Consider the following 19,043-nt stretch of genomic DNA (forward strand, 5'->3'; position numbering starts at 1 on the left):
CCCCGGGACCTGCTGGCAATGCCGCGGCCCGTCCTCCAAGAACGCCCAGCTCGAGGATTGTGAGCTACCCATCATCTCATCGCAACTACCATATTGGTAATAAGACTGTCCCGCTACCCCCTTTCCCATCCAAGAGACTAGAATCGAGGGAACCCCTGAGTCCAGACCTCCCTGTACCATTCTACCGTACCTCAAGACTGCTTATAAAGAACGTTAAATCTTATCTTTGTGTGGTGTCCATCTGTGGGGGGGAGGTTACTTGTCTGTACGATCGCTGGAGACGGCTCTCTCCGGAGACCTCTACCCTTGTCCTCGGCCGACCCTCCAGGTCCCGTCTAACAGCGATTCTCTAATTGGTAATTGCAAATTGATAATGTCTTCCCATTCATTCCTATGAGCCTCCTAGCCCATAAGAATGAATGGGAAGGTATTTTTTATTTGCGAATATCAATTTGCGATTTGCAAATAAGGAATATGTAGGATTCGCAACATTTTTAGAAAATCCTACATACATTGCATTTTGCGATTCCCTAATTGCGATTCACTAAAAATCGCAATTTGAGGATTTCAAAACTCTTTATTAAAACATATAGCTCTTGGTGCATTTTCTGACCATGCAATCTTATTGCTGATTTAGTGTCTCGTAGCCGCATAACTGTTTTCAAAATATGTGAGAAGATCGATAATAAGATCTTATAAAAACCTTCTGGTATTGAACTTTAAATTAGAAAGGTACGTCATCATGCTACATTTCAGCATCAACCTAAGGCGAAGGCAAGAGCAAGAAGAAGTGGCCATCAACCGGTCACTGTTTATGCACCAGCCCTGCTGCGATGGGAAAGAGCCAACTTGCATTTTCAGAACGAAAACATGGGTATGCTCTGCGAATTATCTCTGAAACTCTTAAGAATAGGCTTGCTATTTACCGTTGTAGTTTAAGTTAGCATAGTGCTTAGAAATAGCATGAGGGTGTTCGGAATACAGCATTCAATCATGTTAAAGTTCGCTTGTGGTTCCCATTTTCCATGACCTGTTTCTCTAAATTGCTTTTTATATTTTGTGTGGTTACGATTCACAGTGCTTTAGAGCTCATACACAGTGCCTATAAGTGGTAGATAAAGCCACATATTCAATAAGGTCTTAGGCTTACTTAATTGTGCATGAAATAAAAAAAGTATACCGTTGATTGAGGTTACTACATCCTTGCATTCTGTGCAGCATGGTATCAACTCGTAAGAGAAAGCTTGATAAAATGAGAGGGGGTGAAAACAGAATAGAACAGTGAGAGCAAGAGCATTGAAACCTAAATTGTGTCTCTGTAATGAAGCCTTAAAACTGCAGGAGATGTTAGTGCAACTAACCACACTGGTCGGGGTCTTTTGATGACCCTTCTGAACGTTCACCCCAGCTGCCAAGATTGGTTACCAAACAAAACTAGAATGCGGATTTCCTTACTTGATGGCGTGTTCTAGAAGCTGAAGTCCAAAATGCCTCATGACAGGAGATTCCCTTTTGTCTGCCAACTTCAACCCACAGGGAATACAGAACGGGCACTCCTCTTTAAATCCTTCGCACATCTAAACAGAAGAAAGAAAAACAAGCATTAGAAATGCAATAGGTCTCGGATTTTTTTGAGTTGGAGGTAATGGCATTGTAAATGGCAATTTCTTGTAGCAATGTGTGTTGGATTGGACTAGTAGCGATGGTGCATGCAGCGCTTTAGATGAATAGTTGGTAATGTGTGCGCTTGGTGAAAGGGTGCACTGACAGCTGGTGGCAAGTGCGCCTAGTGAAAGAGTGCACTGACAGCTGGTGTGTGTGACTGGTGAAAGTGTGCACTGACAGCTGGTGGTGTGTGTGTTTGGTGAAAGCATGCACTGACATTTGGTGTTGTGTGCGTGGTGAAAGTCTGCACGGACGCATGGTGTGGTTTGTGCTTGGTGAAAGCATTGGTGTTTGTGCTTGGTGAAAGCGTACATTGATGGCTGTTGGTGTTTGTGCTTGGTGAAAGCGTGCATTGATGGCTGTTGGTGTTTGTGCTTGGTGAAAGCGTGCATTGATGGCTGTTGGTGTTTGTGCTTGGTGAAAGCGTGCATTGATGGCTGTTGGTGTTTGTGCTTGGTGAAAGCGTGCATTGATGGCTGTTGGTGTTTGTGCTTGGAGAAAGCGTGCATTGATGGCTGTTGGTGTTTGTACTTGGTGAAAGCGTGCATTGATGGCTGTTGGTGTTTGTGCTTGGTGAAAGCGTGCATTGATGGCTGTTGGTGTTTGTGCTTGGTGAAAGCGTGCATTGATAACTGTTGGTGTTTGTGCTTGGTGAAAGCGTGCATTGATGGCTGTTGGTGTTTGTGCTTGGTGAAAGCGTGCATTGATGGCTGTTGGTGTTTGTGCTTGGTGAAAGCGTGCATTGATGGCTGTTGGTGTTTGTGCTTGGTGAAAGCATGCACTGACGGCTGGTGAGTCTGTGGGGGTGAGTCTGTGGGGGTGAGAGGCTGGTGTGTGTGTGTGGTGTGCGTGAGTGTGGTATGTATGTGTGATGTATGTGTGTGTGGTTTTTGTGTGGTCCTATGTATGTGTGTGGTGAACTTAATTTTAGTGTTTGTTTCCTGTAATGTAATGTAATGATGTCTTGTAATGTAATGATGTCTTGTAAAGCGCATGTATCACCCCGCCATGGGGTATCTCAGCGCTGTAGACCGCTGGGGAACCCGTCCTGGCTTTCCCTGTGAGATGGTCCCTGCTGGGTATCTCCAAGGTGAAACCAGGCATCCCCGGCGTATGTGGGGGGATGTTGTGGAGATAAGGCAAGCTAATGCCCAGAGTTGCCGAGTGTGATCCCTGGTTAGAGTAGGCACCGAGGCGAGAATTATCGAGTCCGCTGACTCTGGTCCACGACCCTGCCGCGTCGGGACTTGAACCCTGGTCCCGGGCCGTCCTCTGCTTCTGGGTCTGCCGCCTCTAACCAGTGCGCCACACCACTCCTGCACACTCTGCAGAGTCACACACTGTTCATCCTGCAGACTCCCATAATCACACACTGTTCACCCTGCGCACTCCCATAATCCCACACTGTTCACCCTGCGCACTCCCATAATCACACACTGTTCACCCTGCGCACTCCCATAATCACACACTGTTCACCCTGCGCACTCCCATAATCACACACTGTTCACCCTGCGCACTCCCATAATCACACACTGTTCACCCTGCGCACTCCAATAATCACACACTGTTCACCCTGCGCACTCGCACTCTGCACTCACTCACTCTGCACTCACTCACTCTGCACTCACTCACTCTGCACTCACTCACTCTGCACTCACTCACTCTGCACTCACTCACTCTGCACTCACTCACTCTGCACTCACTCACTCTGCACTCACTCACTCTGCACTCACTCACTCACTCTGCACTCACTCACTCACTCTGCACTCACTCACTCTGCACTCACTCACTCTGCACTCACTCACTCTGCACTCACTCACTCACTCTGCACACTAATCCCACATACTGCTTACTCTGCACACTCACACACTATACGTAAAATAAGTGTTTGTAACTTTGATTTACATTCTGTGCAAAAAAAACACTTTTTGCAAGTAAAAGTTGTCTATTGATATTCAAAAAAGAAAACGTTTTCATTGACACAGTTGTAGGTAAGATCACACAATATTAAGTGTATCTATATAAAATATTGCAACTGTATGACTGTGCAACTGCACTCACTATGCACTCTGCACTCACTGTCACTCTGCACTCACTGTCACTCTGCACTCACTGTCACTCTGCACTCACTGTCACTCTGCAGTCACTCACTATGCAGTCACTCACTATGCAGTCACTCTGCACTCACTATGCAGTCATGCTGCACGCCGCACTCTGCTGCACAAAACACACAGTTGATGGACAGAATGTAGAACAATGTCATACATTCACCCCAGTACAAGGATCTGGGCCTAAATCCATCGTTTTTTTGCACTCCACACCACCCTGGGTTAGACACTGGCTATATGCAAATCAGCTCTGACCCTGTGCCTCATGGGAACAGTCTAGTCCGAACTACCATGCCATGTCTTTCCCAGACCGGAATCAAGCATCCAAGGACCGGTTTCTGGCTATCAAGTCAAGTCAAGTCAGAGAATTTATATAGCGCACTACATACCCAGAGGGTCTCAAGGCGCTTAGGAAGGGGAGGAGGATTACTTGTCAAATATCCACGTTTTAAGTTGCTTTCTGAATGCTAGGTGGTTCTGGGTAAGGCGAAGGTAAGTGGGGAGTGAGTTCCATGTTTTAGCAGCCAGGTAAGAGAAGGATCTGCCTCCCATGGTGGTCTTGTTGATGCGAGGTACAGTGGCGAGGGCTTGGCTGGAAGAACTTAGTTGGCGGGAGGGGGTGTAGAAGGACAGTCGTGAGTTGAGGCATTCTGGTCCGATGTCGTAGAGTGATTTGTGTGCGTGGGTTAGCAGTCGGAAAGTGATTCTCTTATTGACCGGTAGCCAGTGGAGGTCTTTCAGGTGATCAGAGATGTGTTCGTTGCGCGGGATGTTTAATATGATTCTGGCTGAGGCGTTTTGGATTCGCTGGAGTTTCTTCTGGAGTTTAGCGGTAGTACCTGCGTAGAGGGTGTTTCCGTAGTCCAGTCGGCTCGTGACCAGAGCATGGGTGACCGTTTTCCTGGTTTCGGTGGGGATCCAGCGAAATGTTTTTTTGAGCATGCGAAGAATGTTGAAGCAGGATGAGGATACGGCGCTGACTTGTCTGTTCATTGAAAGTGAGGAATCCAGGATAACGCCTAGGTTCCGTGCGTGGTCTGTCGGGATGGATGCTTTTCCAAGGGCTTCCGGCCACCAAGAGTCGTCCCATGCAGAGGGGGATGTACCTAGGATGAGGACTTCTGTTTTATCTGAGTTCAGTTTCAGACGGCTGTGTTTCATCCATTCAGCAACTTCTTTCATTCCTTCGTGTAGGTTAGTTTTGGCGGTGCTGGGGTCCTTGGTGAGAGAAAGGATGAGTTGAGTGTCATCCGCGTAAGAGATGATGTTGAGGTTGTGTTGGCGGGCGATGGCCGCGAGAGGGCTCATGTATACGTTGAAGAGGGTGAGGCTGAGTGAGGATCCTTGTGGTACGCCACAGATGACTTCAGTGGCCTCGGACTTGAATGGTGGAAGGCGGACTCTCTGGGTTCTTCCGGTGAGGAACGAGGTGATCCATTCAAGTGCTTTTCCTTGTACTCCGATGTTACAGAGGCGTTGTAAGAGGGTGCTGTGGCAGACTGTGTCGAATGCTGCAGAGAGGTCGAGGAGGATGAGGGCGACTGTGTCTCCATTCAGCCTTCATCAGCCTGGATAGCTTGACTCCAGTGGTGTGGAGAGCCTGGGACTCACGTCGGAGTATACCCAGCACAATCGGGGTGAAAAATGCAAAAAACACAGTTGGACAGAATGTAGAACAAGGTCATACATTCACCCCAGTACAAGGATCTGGGCCTAAATCCATCGTTTATTTGGCACTCCACACCACCCTGGTTAGACACTGGCTATATGCAAATCAGCTCTGACCCTGTGCCTCATGGGAACAGTCCAGCACTCTGCTGCACGCCGCACTCTGCTGCAGGCGCGATACTTCCATTAGATCTCCAGTGGGGGAGGAAAGGAGCTGCAGTCTGAAGAGGACTGGCAGGCTGGTAAGAATATCTAGGACTGGACCGCAGCATCGTGCTCACAAGCTTGGATTTCTGTTCTGTAGAAAGTTACTGTGCTGCAGCCTTTGTGGCACTGAGCACCAGAGGCTCATAGTACTGGTGCTGCACACATGGGTTACAACAGTGAAATGTGCTGCGAAACGCGTAAGGTTCAAACCCCAGCCACAACCATGGGAAATGCGAAACCGGAAAAATTGATAAAGCGTAAAAGAAACCACTATTGTCAATTTGTCATCGAAACAATTGTCTAAACATGAAGAGTCAGTCTTAGAACTAGGAGTCAAATTCGCACCTACTACAACTACTGATTTTGTCAATCTAAAGATAGAAACACGGGGCGTGGCCAAGATGTCGGAGCGAGCAGACGCTTCTCCCCGGAGCTCCTCCGTTCCGACTGGGCCCAAGCCTAAAACTACAGCGTTCTCCCCCCGCTACAGTGCGGCGAGAAAGGGGAGAGGTGAAGGACACGTACCGGGACTGACATATCGCCCGACGAGACCTCCGGTGCACTTGTGGCGAAGAGAGGCGGAGGCGACCGCGGCGGCCCATCGCTGCAGCCGGAGCGGAGAGCGGTGTGCATCGATCCCCAGGGTGAGCGGTAGCCGGAGCCTGTCGGAACCCACGCCCAACACCCGGGGAAGCAGCGGAGGAGCGGTATCCGGCCCTGCGGCGCCGAGCGGCCCTGTGATCCAGCTGGGACCAGAGCGGGAAGGCCCCGCGGCGGCGAGGACAGCCGTCCGGGCTGCGAAATTCGAGGCCGCGACTGCAGCCTCTGCTGGCAGGCGCAGAGTCGCCCTGTGCAGACCCGCCGGGAGCGCTCCCCCCCACCACCTCATCTATCTACACTGGATTGGACTCCGGGGCCCTCACAGGAGCAGTAGCAGACGGGGGCCCAGGTCTATCTGGGACTGCCTGGAGGGGCAGCCGGCCCGAGTCGCGTAGTCGCAATTTTGCCTGCGCACGCCCGGGCCTGGGAGACACTCAGCGACACTGCGGCCTGGCTTGACCGGGCCGGCACACACCGCGGCTCCAAGGCCGAAGCTTGAGCCCCCGCCCCTGGACCAAGCGGAGGGGCGGCTCTACGCCCCCGCGCCCGCAGACGCCTGTCGGTCGCCTGAGCCTGTGACACTGGACGTTGGTCTCTCTGGCGAGCCCTGGCTGCATTGGAAGGAGACCCCGGCGACGCAGTATTGGAGGTGAGGAGGCTTGCTTCACCCCCGGGAGGCAAGCGGGGTGCGGGCATGTGAGGGACCAGTGCGACAGGAGCGTCCCGAGTCATCGACTATAGCCTTAGCCTCCCTGCCCCTACACTCATACTCCCGGCCCACGGACTGTCGCAGACACCGCAGATAGGACGCTAGACGTACCGCCACTGTCAGGCCTCATCGCCTGCACGTGCCGCCCGGCCTGGGGAGCAGAGGCCTACTCAGCTTAGGCACGAGGCTCCGCAGCTGCCACACGCACTCGGAACGGGAGTGCCGTGGCTGTAGTTGTCCCCCGTGTAGCAGGAGCTCCTCTCGGGATGGATGCCCAGAGGTGGGGGGTGGGGGGGGGGGGGGCTGGGGGGGGAGAAGGACGAGCGGACCCTACCAGAGATGCTGAACAAGACCCAGTCAAAAGCGGACAAGGGACACCCATCGCCGGGCCCGTCGAAGGCCCAGCAGGAAGCCTACACAGGTGAAATACCAATAACCCGGTTCCTTCCTGGAATCCCTCTTCAACTCCCTTAGAGAGGATTGCCATACCCTGAAACAGGAGGTGGCGGGCGAGGTTCGAGAGGTGCGGAGGGAAGTGGACAGCCTTGGAGAGAGGGAGGCAGCAGACACCGCCAGAGATGAAGAGATAGTGCAGCTGCAGCAGGAAGTGATACGCCTGAAGGACCAGCAACTGGACCTCCAGGCCCATACCGAGGACCTAGAAAACAGGTCCCGCCGGAACAACATTCGGGTCCGATGCGTACCATCCAAAGAAGAGGGCACTGATGTTGCGGGCTACTTGCAGGATGGTTCCGTGGCATCCTGGGCGAACCCGCCGACTTCCAGATTCGAATCGACAGGGCCCACAGAGTGGGACTCACAAGACTGGCATCGGCCCCACCGCCGGACATACTGGCCTTCCTTCCAGATTATCCGCTCAAGGAACGTTTCCTCAGCGAAGCCAGGAAGCAGCAGCCTCTACAGTTCCAAGGGCACACGGTGGCCCTGTACCAGGACCTGTCCGCTATAACGCTCCAAAAGTGTAAATCCTTTAAAATTGCAACTGACTTCCTTAGGGAACACGAGACACCGTATGCCTGGGGTCATCCCTTCCGTATCACCTTCAGGTGGAACAGGACCCTGCACCAACTCCGCTCCCTCCAGGACCTGTGGGGTGTTGGGGATTACGGCCACGGACGAAGGCACGTCCACTCCGCGACGGCGGCGGCGGCCCACCAGGGATGGCTGGCAACGGGTCTCGCGACGTCTATCATCGGGATCCAGTGCGCGGCAGAATACGCAAACCATCAGAGCGGACATGGTCAACGCGGTGCGGGAGATGGCCCGGGACACCGCACCGACAGCCTGAGATATACTCAGGGGGAGAACACTTCAGCAACCATCATTTAGCAGGTTTTGGGCTCTGGGGGGTAGGGCGAGGCCTGGTAGCTGGACGTCCACTCGGGTAACCTTCCATAGACTTGTTCCTCAGTGGGACTAGACTTGGACAATGATGTGCTTGGGGCGGGTGTTGGGGTGTTTCTTTGGGGGGTTCCTTATTGGGGTTAGGGGGGGACCCGGGTGGGGCTGGGGAGAAGAGTTGGCGGGAGTTGGAGAGGGGAGGGGGAAGAGGGGAGGGGGGAAGAGGGGGGTGAGGGAAGAGCGGGTGGGGGGGTCCTCCTTGTCCACGAGTACCGAGCGGGGTTGTTTTTCCCTTTCCACCTCCGCAAACCGAGCGCACCACGCAGATGCTCCACCTGAAGGCTTGACATGACACGCCCATTCACTATTCTCTCTCTCAACGTGAGAGGGCTTAATAATCCAGTCAAACGCAAAGCAATTCTCTCTCTCTCTCCTGGAACACTCCGGGGCAGACATCTGCCTCCTGCAGGAGACACACATACTCCCCAAAGATCACCATCGACTTAAATCACGTTCCTTCCCATGGCAATTTTTCTCCTCTGCGAACAAGAAAGTGGCTGGAGTAGCAATCCTAGTGGCAAAATCCTTTGGAGGACGGGTCCTACAAAACGAAGCAGAGATCAAAGGCAGGTTACTGGCGCACCGCTTCCACATTGCAGGGCAAACACTACTGATAGGCTCCATATACGCACCCAACGACGGACAAGAGGCAATCTTACACAGGGCCTTAGAGACGGCCACGGCCAACACACATCCACACTTATTACTGGGAGGCGACCTTAACCTAGTATTTCACAACACAGGGGACCGGTCGGGTCAACGCTCTGGCCAGGTTCGGGCGCTCTCAACATTGGGTCACACTCGCCTTGCAGACCTGGGCCTGATCGATTTATGGAGGCATGCTCATCCACAGGCCACAGCATACACTCACTACTCAGCGGCTCATAAAACATACGCAAGGCTCGATTACTTTGTGCTCCTCCCTATTAGCGACTTGCGCACGAGACGTCAAGATACTTCCGGCCTCCCTGTCTGACCACTCTCCGGTGGTGGCGTCTTTTATGATGCCAACCACGCCTGGACCCCAGCAGCATTGGCGCCTGCACGACAGCTTACTACAAAGTCCAGCCGTAATCGAGCGAATCAAGACTGCCCTCAGCCAATTCCTCGTTCACAACGCTAACGAAGACACCACCAAAGCCACCGAATGGGCGGCGCTCAAGGCGGTCCTCAGGGGCGAATTCATCTCACTGACCACGGCCAATAACAGGGAACGCGCACAAAAGAGGGCCGAAATCACCCAACGTGTGGCAGAGCTCGAACAAATGCATCAAGGCACCGGGGCGGTCAGAGCGTGGCGTCAGCTATGAGCAGAGCGAAAGAAGCTTGCAGCCCTGGACCAGGATGTGGCAGAGTACGCCGCTCTGCGGCTACGCCATGCGTATTACACAGGGGGGGACCGTTGCGGGAGACTGCTGGCGAGCAGGATACGGGAGCAGCAGCAGAGGCAACACATCCGGACCCTCCAGCTTGGTCACGGTGACCCAATCACGGAGGATGTGGCTATTGCCGCTGCCTTTGGGGACTTTTATGCTGGACTCTATGCGGCAGACCAGTTGGATCTGCAGACGGGTCGCGACTACCTGCAGGGAGCGACCCTCCCTTCCTTGAACGAGGCACAGGCGGAGTTCCTCGACCGACCCATAGGTCTGGAGGAAGTGATATCGGCGATATCCCGAATCAAACTGGGTAAATCGCCGGGTCCGGACGGCTACTCGGCGGCCTTCTATAAGACGTTCTGCCCACAAATAGCCCCCCTACTACGTGACCTCTTTAATACCTTCGATCAGCCCGGTGCCATACCTCCAGACCTGCTAGAGGCAGCGATATCGGTGATACCCAAGGCTTTCCGAGATCCCACCCGGTGCGGCTCATACAGGCCAATATCCTTGTTAAACATAGATCTCAAGCTATACACGGACATCATCGCAAGCAGACTTTCCCCGTATATGCAGCAATTGGTGGAACCCGATCAAGCGGGGTTTATTCCGCAGCGGCAACCCAGTGACAATTCTAGGCGCGTCCTTCACTTGATAGAGGCTGGGTCTCGAACGAGACCGGGCTGCATGCTCCTTACCATCGATGCCGAGAAAGCATTCGATCGGGTGCACTGGCCGTACCTAGACTTGGCACTGCAGAGGTTCGGCATGGGTGAGATTCTTCGCAACCGTATTTAACTGTTATCGGCAGCCAACTGCGACGGTCAGAGTCAATGGCCATACCTCTCCACGGTTCCCAATTGGCCGAGGGACCAGACAGGGCTGCCAGCTTTCCCCACTACTATTCGCGTTGTATATGGAACCGTTAGCGCAACGTATAAGACAGCACAGCCTCATTGAGGGCGTCCCGTTCCGCTGTGACACGCATAAAGTCAGTCTATACGCAGACGACATACTACTCTCCCTGATGAAGCCGATGCAATCCCTTCGGGGGCTCTTTGTGGAGCTTCATACCTTTGCACTGGCCTCGGGCTTCAAGGTCAACGTGGGAAAGTCGGAGGCCCTGAACATATCCTTGTCACCAGGCGTACTAGCGGAAGCTAAGGCTGAATTCGACTTACAATGGTCTGACTCTCTGACTCTCCCGACTGTGCGAGCCACGGCAGACGCCAATTACACGAGGCTCAGCTCGCATCTCAACGAGGAACTTAGGAGATGGAAATACCTCACACTCTCCTGGTTGGGCCGCATTGCGGCTATCAAAATGACCTTGCTGCCGCAGATTCTTTATGTCTTCCAAACACTTCCCCTGCGCCCGCCGGCGGGATGACTTCAAAAGACGCAGTCAGACTTAGCTCGCTATATCTGGAATGGCCGCCGCCCGCGCTTTAAACACTCGATTGCTACACTCCCTCCTGCACATGGCGGAGTGGGAATACCCAACCTCACTCTATACTTTCAGGCCGCCCAGCTGCGCACGCTCGTGGAATGGCACCAACTAGAGTCCAATAAACACTGGCTCTTCCAGGACCAGGCGGTGGCAGGTCGGCCGCTTCAGGGTGTCCCGTTCTTACCGTGCCACCATAGGCCACCCAATCTCTATGCGTCGCAGATCACGAGCACCGTCCTGAACACATGGGACAGTGCAGCAGTACGGCGGGGTCTCACTTCATTTCCCTCCCTGATTACACCGATTTTCGGCTATCTAGACTTTTCCCCTGGCCTCGACCCTCAAGCGTTCGCGGTAAGGAGGACGACGCCCTGCAGAGACGAGGGACACATGTTTGACCTTAACGGTATCCTCCCCTTCCAGAAGGTGAAAGGATTATGGCATACCGGAGGCAGACCGCTTGCCCTATTTGCAAGTCCATCACTGGGTCCTACACCTGTCAATTAAACCCGGCGCACAGCGACCCCTCACGCCGTACGAAAAATGGCTGTGGACGCGTACCTCCGACAAAAAGCTGCTCTCTGACCTGTACCAACACCTACTTCTCACCAACATCCACTCATACAATGCGGGGAGGGCCAGGTGGGAGAGAGCTTACACGCAAAGATTGGGAAGGCATACACCACAGGGCCAGACACTCAGCTTACCATATGGGCCTTACTGAAACACTGACCAAAGAGGTCACTTATTGGTATCATACACCTGAACGCCTACACCTCTGGGACCCTCGAGTTAGCGATCGTTGCTGGAGAGAGTGTGGGGAGCTCGGCACACTAGAACACTTACTGTGGAGCTGTGAGCGTTTACAACCTTACTGGACCTCAATCCTAGACTTAATAGACCTGCACCTAGACACACAACTTCCCCGATTCCCCGCCTATGTGCTGCTTGGCCTCCTTAACTCCTTGATGTACCCTCTGAAGTCCATGAGGGGAGACTTCTAGCGATTGCACTAGGGGCAGCGATACAGAATATTGTGGCACACTGGAGGGACGCTCAACCCCCCCTCTGCAACTTGGATGGCTGCATAGGCTTTGGATGGTACTTGGTATGGAGAAATTATCGTTGGCAAGAGCGGGGAAAGTTTGCGGAACTCTGGCGGCCGTTTTTGACCCTACTCACGGAAGAGTTCAGGGAACTGAGCTGCCCCCGCTACCTGCGACTGCTGCGCCTGGCAGATACCCCACTGGCAGATCCTAAAAAACAGTCACATAGGCCGAAAGCCCGGAGGTGAGATACCTCCCAGGAAACCCTTTAAGGCGATGTCAGTCTCCTGCTGGTTTCTTACTCGATGGACAAGGAGGGGGGTGGTGTGGGTGGAGTTGGGAGGGGGACTTGTTGGGGTTGTTTTTCTCCCGTTTCATGACATAATGCAACCAAAGACGGCTCCTGAACCTTTACAACACGGCCGGCCCAGTTGGGTTGTAGGCGGCTTGCTGTGTATAACGCAAAATGAATGGAGCTCATTACAGTCCTGCCTACATGCCTGTATTGTCATTGGTGGGCCCGCGCCACTTCAAGCACGAGCCGCTGCACCTCTTGCGATGCTTTTTCTCTTAATAAAAAGATTTAATACTAAAGATAGAAACACTAGAATTCGGTCAAAAAATTTGGCTTTGGGTATTCTTTCACGATAAGGCAAATCGGATGCATCCTGAACCATCTGGATTGAAGAAAAAAATCAAGTTTTATTCCACCAACACAAAGTATTCCAAAAGAAATAGTAGCCAATGAACAGGCAGTCCTGTCATCGATCACACAACTTGCAAAGAAAAAGGCCTTCCTCAAAAGTGAGATCACTAGGCAACAACAGGAAGCACTAAAAGATCTTCAGAATGACGATTCAATAGTGGTGAAACCCGCAGACAAAAAGGGAGCCCTTGTCTTGTGGGCCAAGGACAAATATTGAGCGGAAGCAAACAGCCAAATATTGAATACAGAATGGTATAGACAATTAATGGAAGACCCTACAATGCAAATAAAGCATGAAATCAGCAGCAAACTTAAATGGGGACTGAAACAAGGCATTCTAGGTCCCAAAGAATTCAAATTTCTCAACAAGAAACATCTGAGAATTCCAGTTATATATTTTCTGCTGAAAATTCATAAGAGCCTCGAAGAACCACCTGGGAGACCCATTGTATCGGGGTGCGATTCGTTGCTCGAACCGATAGAAAAGTAAGTTGATGTCTTCCTCAAATCTTTCCTGGGCCAAGTACCATCGTATCTTAGAGATACTACAGACTTTATCACTAAGATTGAAGGCCATCCGTTTGATTCCAACAAGCAATGGATGGTCTCATTCGACGTTAATGCTTTAAACACACAGATCCCACAAGAGGAAGGCCTGGAGTCCATGGAGTTTTTCTTAGAAATACGACCAGAAGCCCAAAGAGTTCCAACCGATTTCATTTTGGATCTAACACGAATAGCCTTAAAAAGGAAGTATTTCAAATTGGAGGATATATTCTTCATGCAGGTCAAGGGTACCGCCATGGGGTGCCCCTATGCCCCAGAGATGGTGGTCCTCTACATGGCCTTGTACGAAGACCGGTTCATCTTCAATCACAATCCATTCAATGACAACATTCAATCATGGTACCGCTATATCGACGATGTTTGGTGCTGTGGGAAGGCACAGAAAACAAATTGTCATTTTTTTTGAGTGGCTCAACAGTAGACATGCCAATATCAAATTCAGCATGATAAACAACAAGACCCACTTAACGTTGTTGGACGAAGAGGTGTTCCCACAGGACCAAATGTTAACTACAACTCTACACCATAATCACAGCAAAACTGAAGAAAAGAAATGCCTTTAAATTGCAGCCGGGTCCCTGTGGAGCCGCCATCATATCTGGGGGTCAATGTATTCCTACCCTGCCCCCTTTTCTTTATATTTTTACTTTTTTTCCCCTGGGACTCCGCTTCAAGCAGTCACAAGATGGCTAACAACACTTCCTGGTTGGAGTGTTTGCAGCCAATCAAAATGTAGTCCATTGCAAGTACTCTGGTTCTCTGAAACCACTGAATGGATTTACATAAAATCACAAAAAGCACGCTTGGTGGACCAAAATCTAGCTTCCTGCTATCAGTTTCAATTCAAAGAGCTTTATTCGATATTCAGTAATGAACTCATAAAAGCATACAAGTTAAAAAAAGACAACAAACACAGCATATCACAGAAATACAAAAGGTAAAAAGCATGATGTGTTAAAGGAAACTGGCAGATCTGATTAAAAACAAGACCTTTAAGAGCATTTTAAAAACATACGAAAATGGAAAGCTTTACATTGAATTTCTGAACCTAATCAATAATTTTAAAAAGCTAGACATGGTCTGCGCCACACAACCGTTTTCCAGTTGTTGCAATCTAACATAGGCTATTCTGCAAGAACGGTGGCCCCAAGCTTTAGGGATTGTTTCAGAATAATCCTCTGTGGAACTACATAAAATTTACAAAATAAAATACAGTGTAAATTTGATTGAGGGGATAAATCATCACAGGGGCAAGTGGGCAAATCCCTCGACCAGGTGTTACAAGATGGGAAAGTAATAATACGAAAGAAACTTCCAAATCTGAACCGTGTTAATAGCATTCTTGAGTAACAGGTGACATCACTAAAATGATACAATTGAAGCCCTGGATGAATAGTAATTTCCTGGAAGGCCAGTACTGTTTTTTAAGTTTTTCTATGGACCATCTTTTGTTGGTTAGATGATTCATGGCAATTTGTTTCAATGATTTTCTAGTAATCGTTTCCATGCTAAGTGGTCTAGAGAAAAACTCAGGGTGGCCCAGCTCAATCATTAGGGCTTGCACATGGGATAACCATTTTATATTTCTAACTCCGTCCGATGTAAGACAGTCGGAAATTAAATTGCAGTTAAAAGCTGTCTCCGGGGTGCCATAAAAGAATGGGTGCAATTTTTATGGTGTCAGAAATAAAAGGTAAACCTAATTCAATGTGGGTAAGATAGGTTGCTGAAGATTTAGGGGCCCCCAGCAGATATCTGAGGTATTGATTTTCAATTAATTGAATGGATGTTGTGTTTTCAACACACCAGATACCCAAACCATAGATGGCCGTAGATATACCCTTCGCCTGATATACTGCGATTAGTTTCTTTACTGGTCTACCCCAGAGTTTCGTCGCAAAGTTATGAAAAGCACCGACCGCCCTAAGAAAGGCTAATTTTCTCATTTTGACAGCTGTGTGCCAAGTACATTTCCTGTCAAAGGATATTCCGAGGTAAGGAAAGTGAACTATGGTTTCTATCTTCCTGCCTTCAAGATATATGGGACAGGCTGCTTTCTTGGTACCATGCCCACATGCCATAGTGTAGGTTTTGGTTGTGTTGACTTTTAGCCCCTTATCTTTCATGTGTGTATTACATTTTGTGACCGCCCTCTGGAGACCCAGCCTGGTTTGTGACATGATGGCCGCATCGTCTGCGCACAGGAGTATGGGGACGGGGCGGCCCTGGAATGAGGGGTAGTCATAGGGAAAACCCTTCAGGTGGTCGCCAATCTAGTTTATGTATAACGTGAATAACAGGGGTGCAAGAATGCACCCCTGTCTCACTCCCCTTTTGATGGAAAATTTGGACGAACACTCCCCTTGCTTGCCAAAGCACACCCTGGCCCCTGCATCCCTATACAATTCCTTGATGAAGTTTAAAATGGTTACGTCAATTCCCAGGTCGGATAATGAGGACCAAAGTTGGTTGTGCTCCACACAATCGAAAGCAGAGGTAAGGTTAATAAAAGTAATAAAAAGGTTCCCTTTTCTGGCCTGGGTACACTTAGAAATTAAAAGATACAAATTTAGGCTCTGCTCAACTGTTCCCATGCCGGTACGAAAACCATACTGGAAATTAGATGCAATATTTCTTTCGTCAGCCCACAATTGGATTCGCTTTAAAATAATGCGACCGGCCACCTTCATTAGGGCGTCTAGAAGGGAAATAGGCCTGTAGCGGGTTGGGTCTTGTCTATCGCCCTTTTAAAGATCGGGACCACTATGGCCTCAGTCCAAGTTGATATTAATCCAACCATGTTTGCGCTATTCATAACATTAGTTAAAAGCGGGGCCCAGAGGTCAATTTCATGTTTAAAAACATCAATTGGAATGCCATCCGGCCCGGGCGCTTTGCCAGAAGAGCTCTCCCTTATAGCCAGTTTAACCTCATCACAGGAAAAGGAAATTCCCTAAGGGAAGATTCCCTTGCAGACGTGTTCCATATTTCCAGACGTAGTGATAAGAGCAGGAGTTACTAGTTTACAAGTAGTTGCGTTATCGTAGAGATGTTCAAAGTGTGTTACCCATGTTTCACCATTTATAGCAATATCTATCACCGCTATATTGTTTTTATCACGGAAGCTAGGGGCATTAACCACCTTCCAAAATGAGGTTGAATCCCTAGACCGGTTCATCTTATTTATTTATTTATTTATTTATTTATTTACATTTGTAGAGCGCGGCGAATACCCGTGGGCGTCTCGGCGCTAATTAAGGGATGGATCTTCAATCACAATCCATTCAGTGACAACATTCAATCATGGTACCACTATATCGACGATGTGTGGTGCTGTGGGAAGGCACAGAAAACAAATTTTCTTTTGAGTGGCTCAACAGTAGACATGCCGATATCAAATTCAGCATGATAAACAACAAGACACACTTAACGTTGTTGGACGAAGAGGTGTTCCCACAGGACCAAATGTTAACTACAACTCTACACCATAAGCACAGCAAAACTGAAGAAAAGAAGAAAAGAAATGCCTTTAAATTGCAGCCAGGTCCCTGTGGAGCCGCCATCATATCTGGGGGTCAATGTATTCCTACCCTGCCCCCTTTTCTTTATATTTTTACTTTTTTTCCCCTGGGACTCCGCTTCAAGCAGTCACAAGATGGCTAACAACACTTCCTGGTTGGAGTGTTTGCAGCCAATCAAAATGTAGTCCATTGCAAGTACTCTGGTTCTCTGAAACCACTGAATGGATTTACATAAAATCACAAAAAGCACGCTTGTTGGACCAAAATCTAGCTTCCTGCTAAATCTGGTGTAATTCCATTCAGCAGTTCAGGCTGTAGACGTGTTCAATAAATGAGAAATCCCCATACACTTTAAATGAGAAAAGTGCTTTTTGGGACCCACCTTTTTCTTGGCCACCCACTTGATGGATAACCCCAAAACTTTCAACACAGCAGCTGAACCAAATAGGGGAAGTTTCTTGAACATTTTGTGGAGATACATCAAGCGGGACCAAAGTTATTGGTAAAATATAAAAAAGCGTTTCCTATGGAAACTTTGGGCCTAATTATACCTACCTACTGGCGACTGCCAGTAGGAGATATGATATTGAGATATTTATATATATTTATTATTATTATTATTTTTTAAGGGTGGGCATTTTTAGGGCTTACGATAGGTATGGGTTTTTGGGTGGAAGGGCAAATTGATATTTTTTGGGTGGATAAGAGTTTTTGAGTTGCAAGAGAATTTTTAGGGTGGGTGTGGATTTAATTTTAGGGTTTAGAGTGAATATGGGTTTTTGTGTTGCAAGAGTAATTTTAGGGTGGGCTTGGGATTGTGGGATTTTAAAGATATATATACACACAAGTAATGATTCTGGTCAAATACGCAGACAGTGACCGAGCCGCTTTGCAGGGAAAGATTGATGATTTAAATAACGACAACAGCAAAATTGAAACCCCAGGGATGGTGGGGCAAACTCACCAGTGTTATGCCTCTTTGGCACAGAACACATCTCCGGTCAGTCGCGGCTCTGGTGGGTTTCCGTAGGTGGGATGACATTGGGATTTCTGTGTAGGGAGACGTAATGCGCGGGTCCACATTCAAGTCCTTTCAGCAGCTTCAAGCTGATTTTGGCCTCCATAAAATGCAATTGCACAGATATTTGCAACTGAAACATGCTATATCCCCTTTGATAAGGGGCTTCTCAAGTCTCTGGGAGTTCCACCCGTTAGAGGGCCAGTTGCTCTAGGTGCCCACAAGACTCGTCAAATCTATCAAACACTAACCACACACTCCACGACCACTATACACCGGACTCAGGTGGCGTGGATGCAGATGTGCTCACATTCACTGATGACGACTGGGCAGAAGCACTGGCTAGCCCCCGGTACTCTGCGGTCTCCACCCAATATTGACTGAGCCACTTCAAATATCTTCACAGGATTTACTTTACACGTTTACGCCTTTACAAGATGGGGCTATTCAGTCCCCTATGTGCCTCCGTTGTGATTCGGAGGAGGGGTCGTTTCTCCATACTGTGTTGACCTGTGCGGCACTGCAACGTTTCTGGTCGGGCAAACGACCTGCTTGGGGCAGGTGGTGGCATGGTGCATTCCGGCAGATCCTCGATTGATACTCCTACACATTACCGAGTTCGTGTGGGGGTGGGGGGCATTCTTGGGAACAGATATAAAAGGCATTTATTGTTTTTGGGCTTGCACTAGCTCAACGTGACATTGTACAACACTGGAAGGCAACACTCCGACCTAGTATGGGTGCCTGGAAGAAAGCAATAGTGCCTGTCTGATGAAGATGCAGTATTTCAGGCTCGGGGGTGTCCACAAAAACACAAGAAGATCTGGGCCAGATAGGCCACGTACTGTGGCATTGACCCGTCACTTCTGGAGTTAGTGGCTTCCCGAGATCCAATCGATCGGTTTGTTGTGAGCAATTCACCAATATAGGATAATGGTGTTGTGTAGAAGTAAATAAGCAAGTTTACACTACGTCTG

General features: G+C 49.7%; 1 protein-coding gene across 1 annotated transcript in view; it reads right to left on the reverse strand.

The window, feature by feature from the left end:
• The window catches only part of LOC147706789 (exportin-5-like), a 1,247,062-nt gene that overhangs the window by 1,186,956 nt on the left and 41,063 nt on the right, over positions 1-19,043 (reverse strand). The window contains exon 2 of the mRNA XM_086925922.1: positions 1,456-1,577. Within this exon, the coding sequence (XP_086782048.1) occupies positions 1,456-1,577 (122 nt within the window). The remainder of the gene's footprint in view (positions 1-1,455; positions 1,578-19,043) is intronic.

The sequence above is a fragment of the Lissotriton vulgaris genome, chromosome 6, assembly GCF_964263255.1.
Source record: "Lissotriton vulgaris chromosome 6, aLisVul1.2, whole genome shotgun sequence".
NCBI classification, from domain to species: domain Eukaryota; kingdom Metazoa; phylum Chordata; class Amphibia; order Caudata; family Salamandridae; genus Lissotriton; species Lissotriton vulgaris.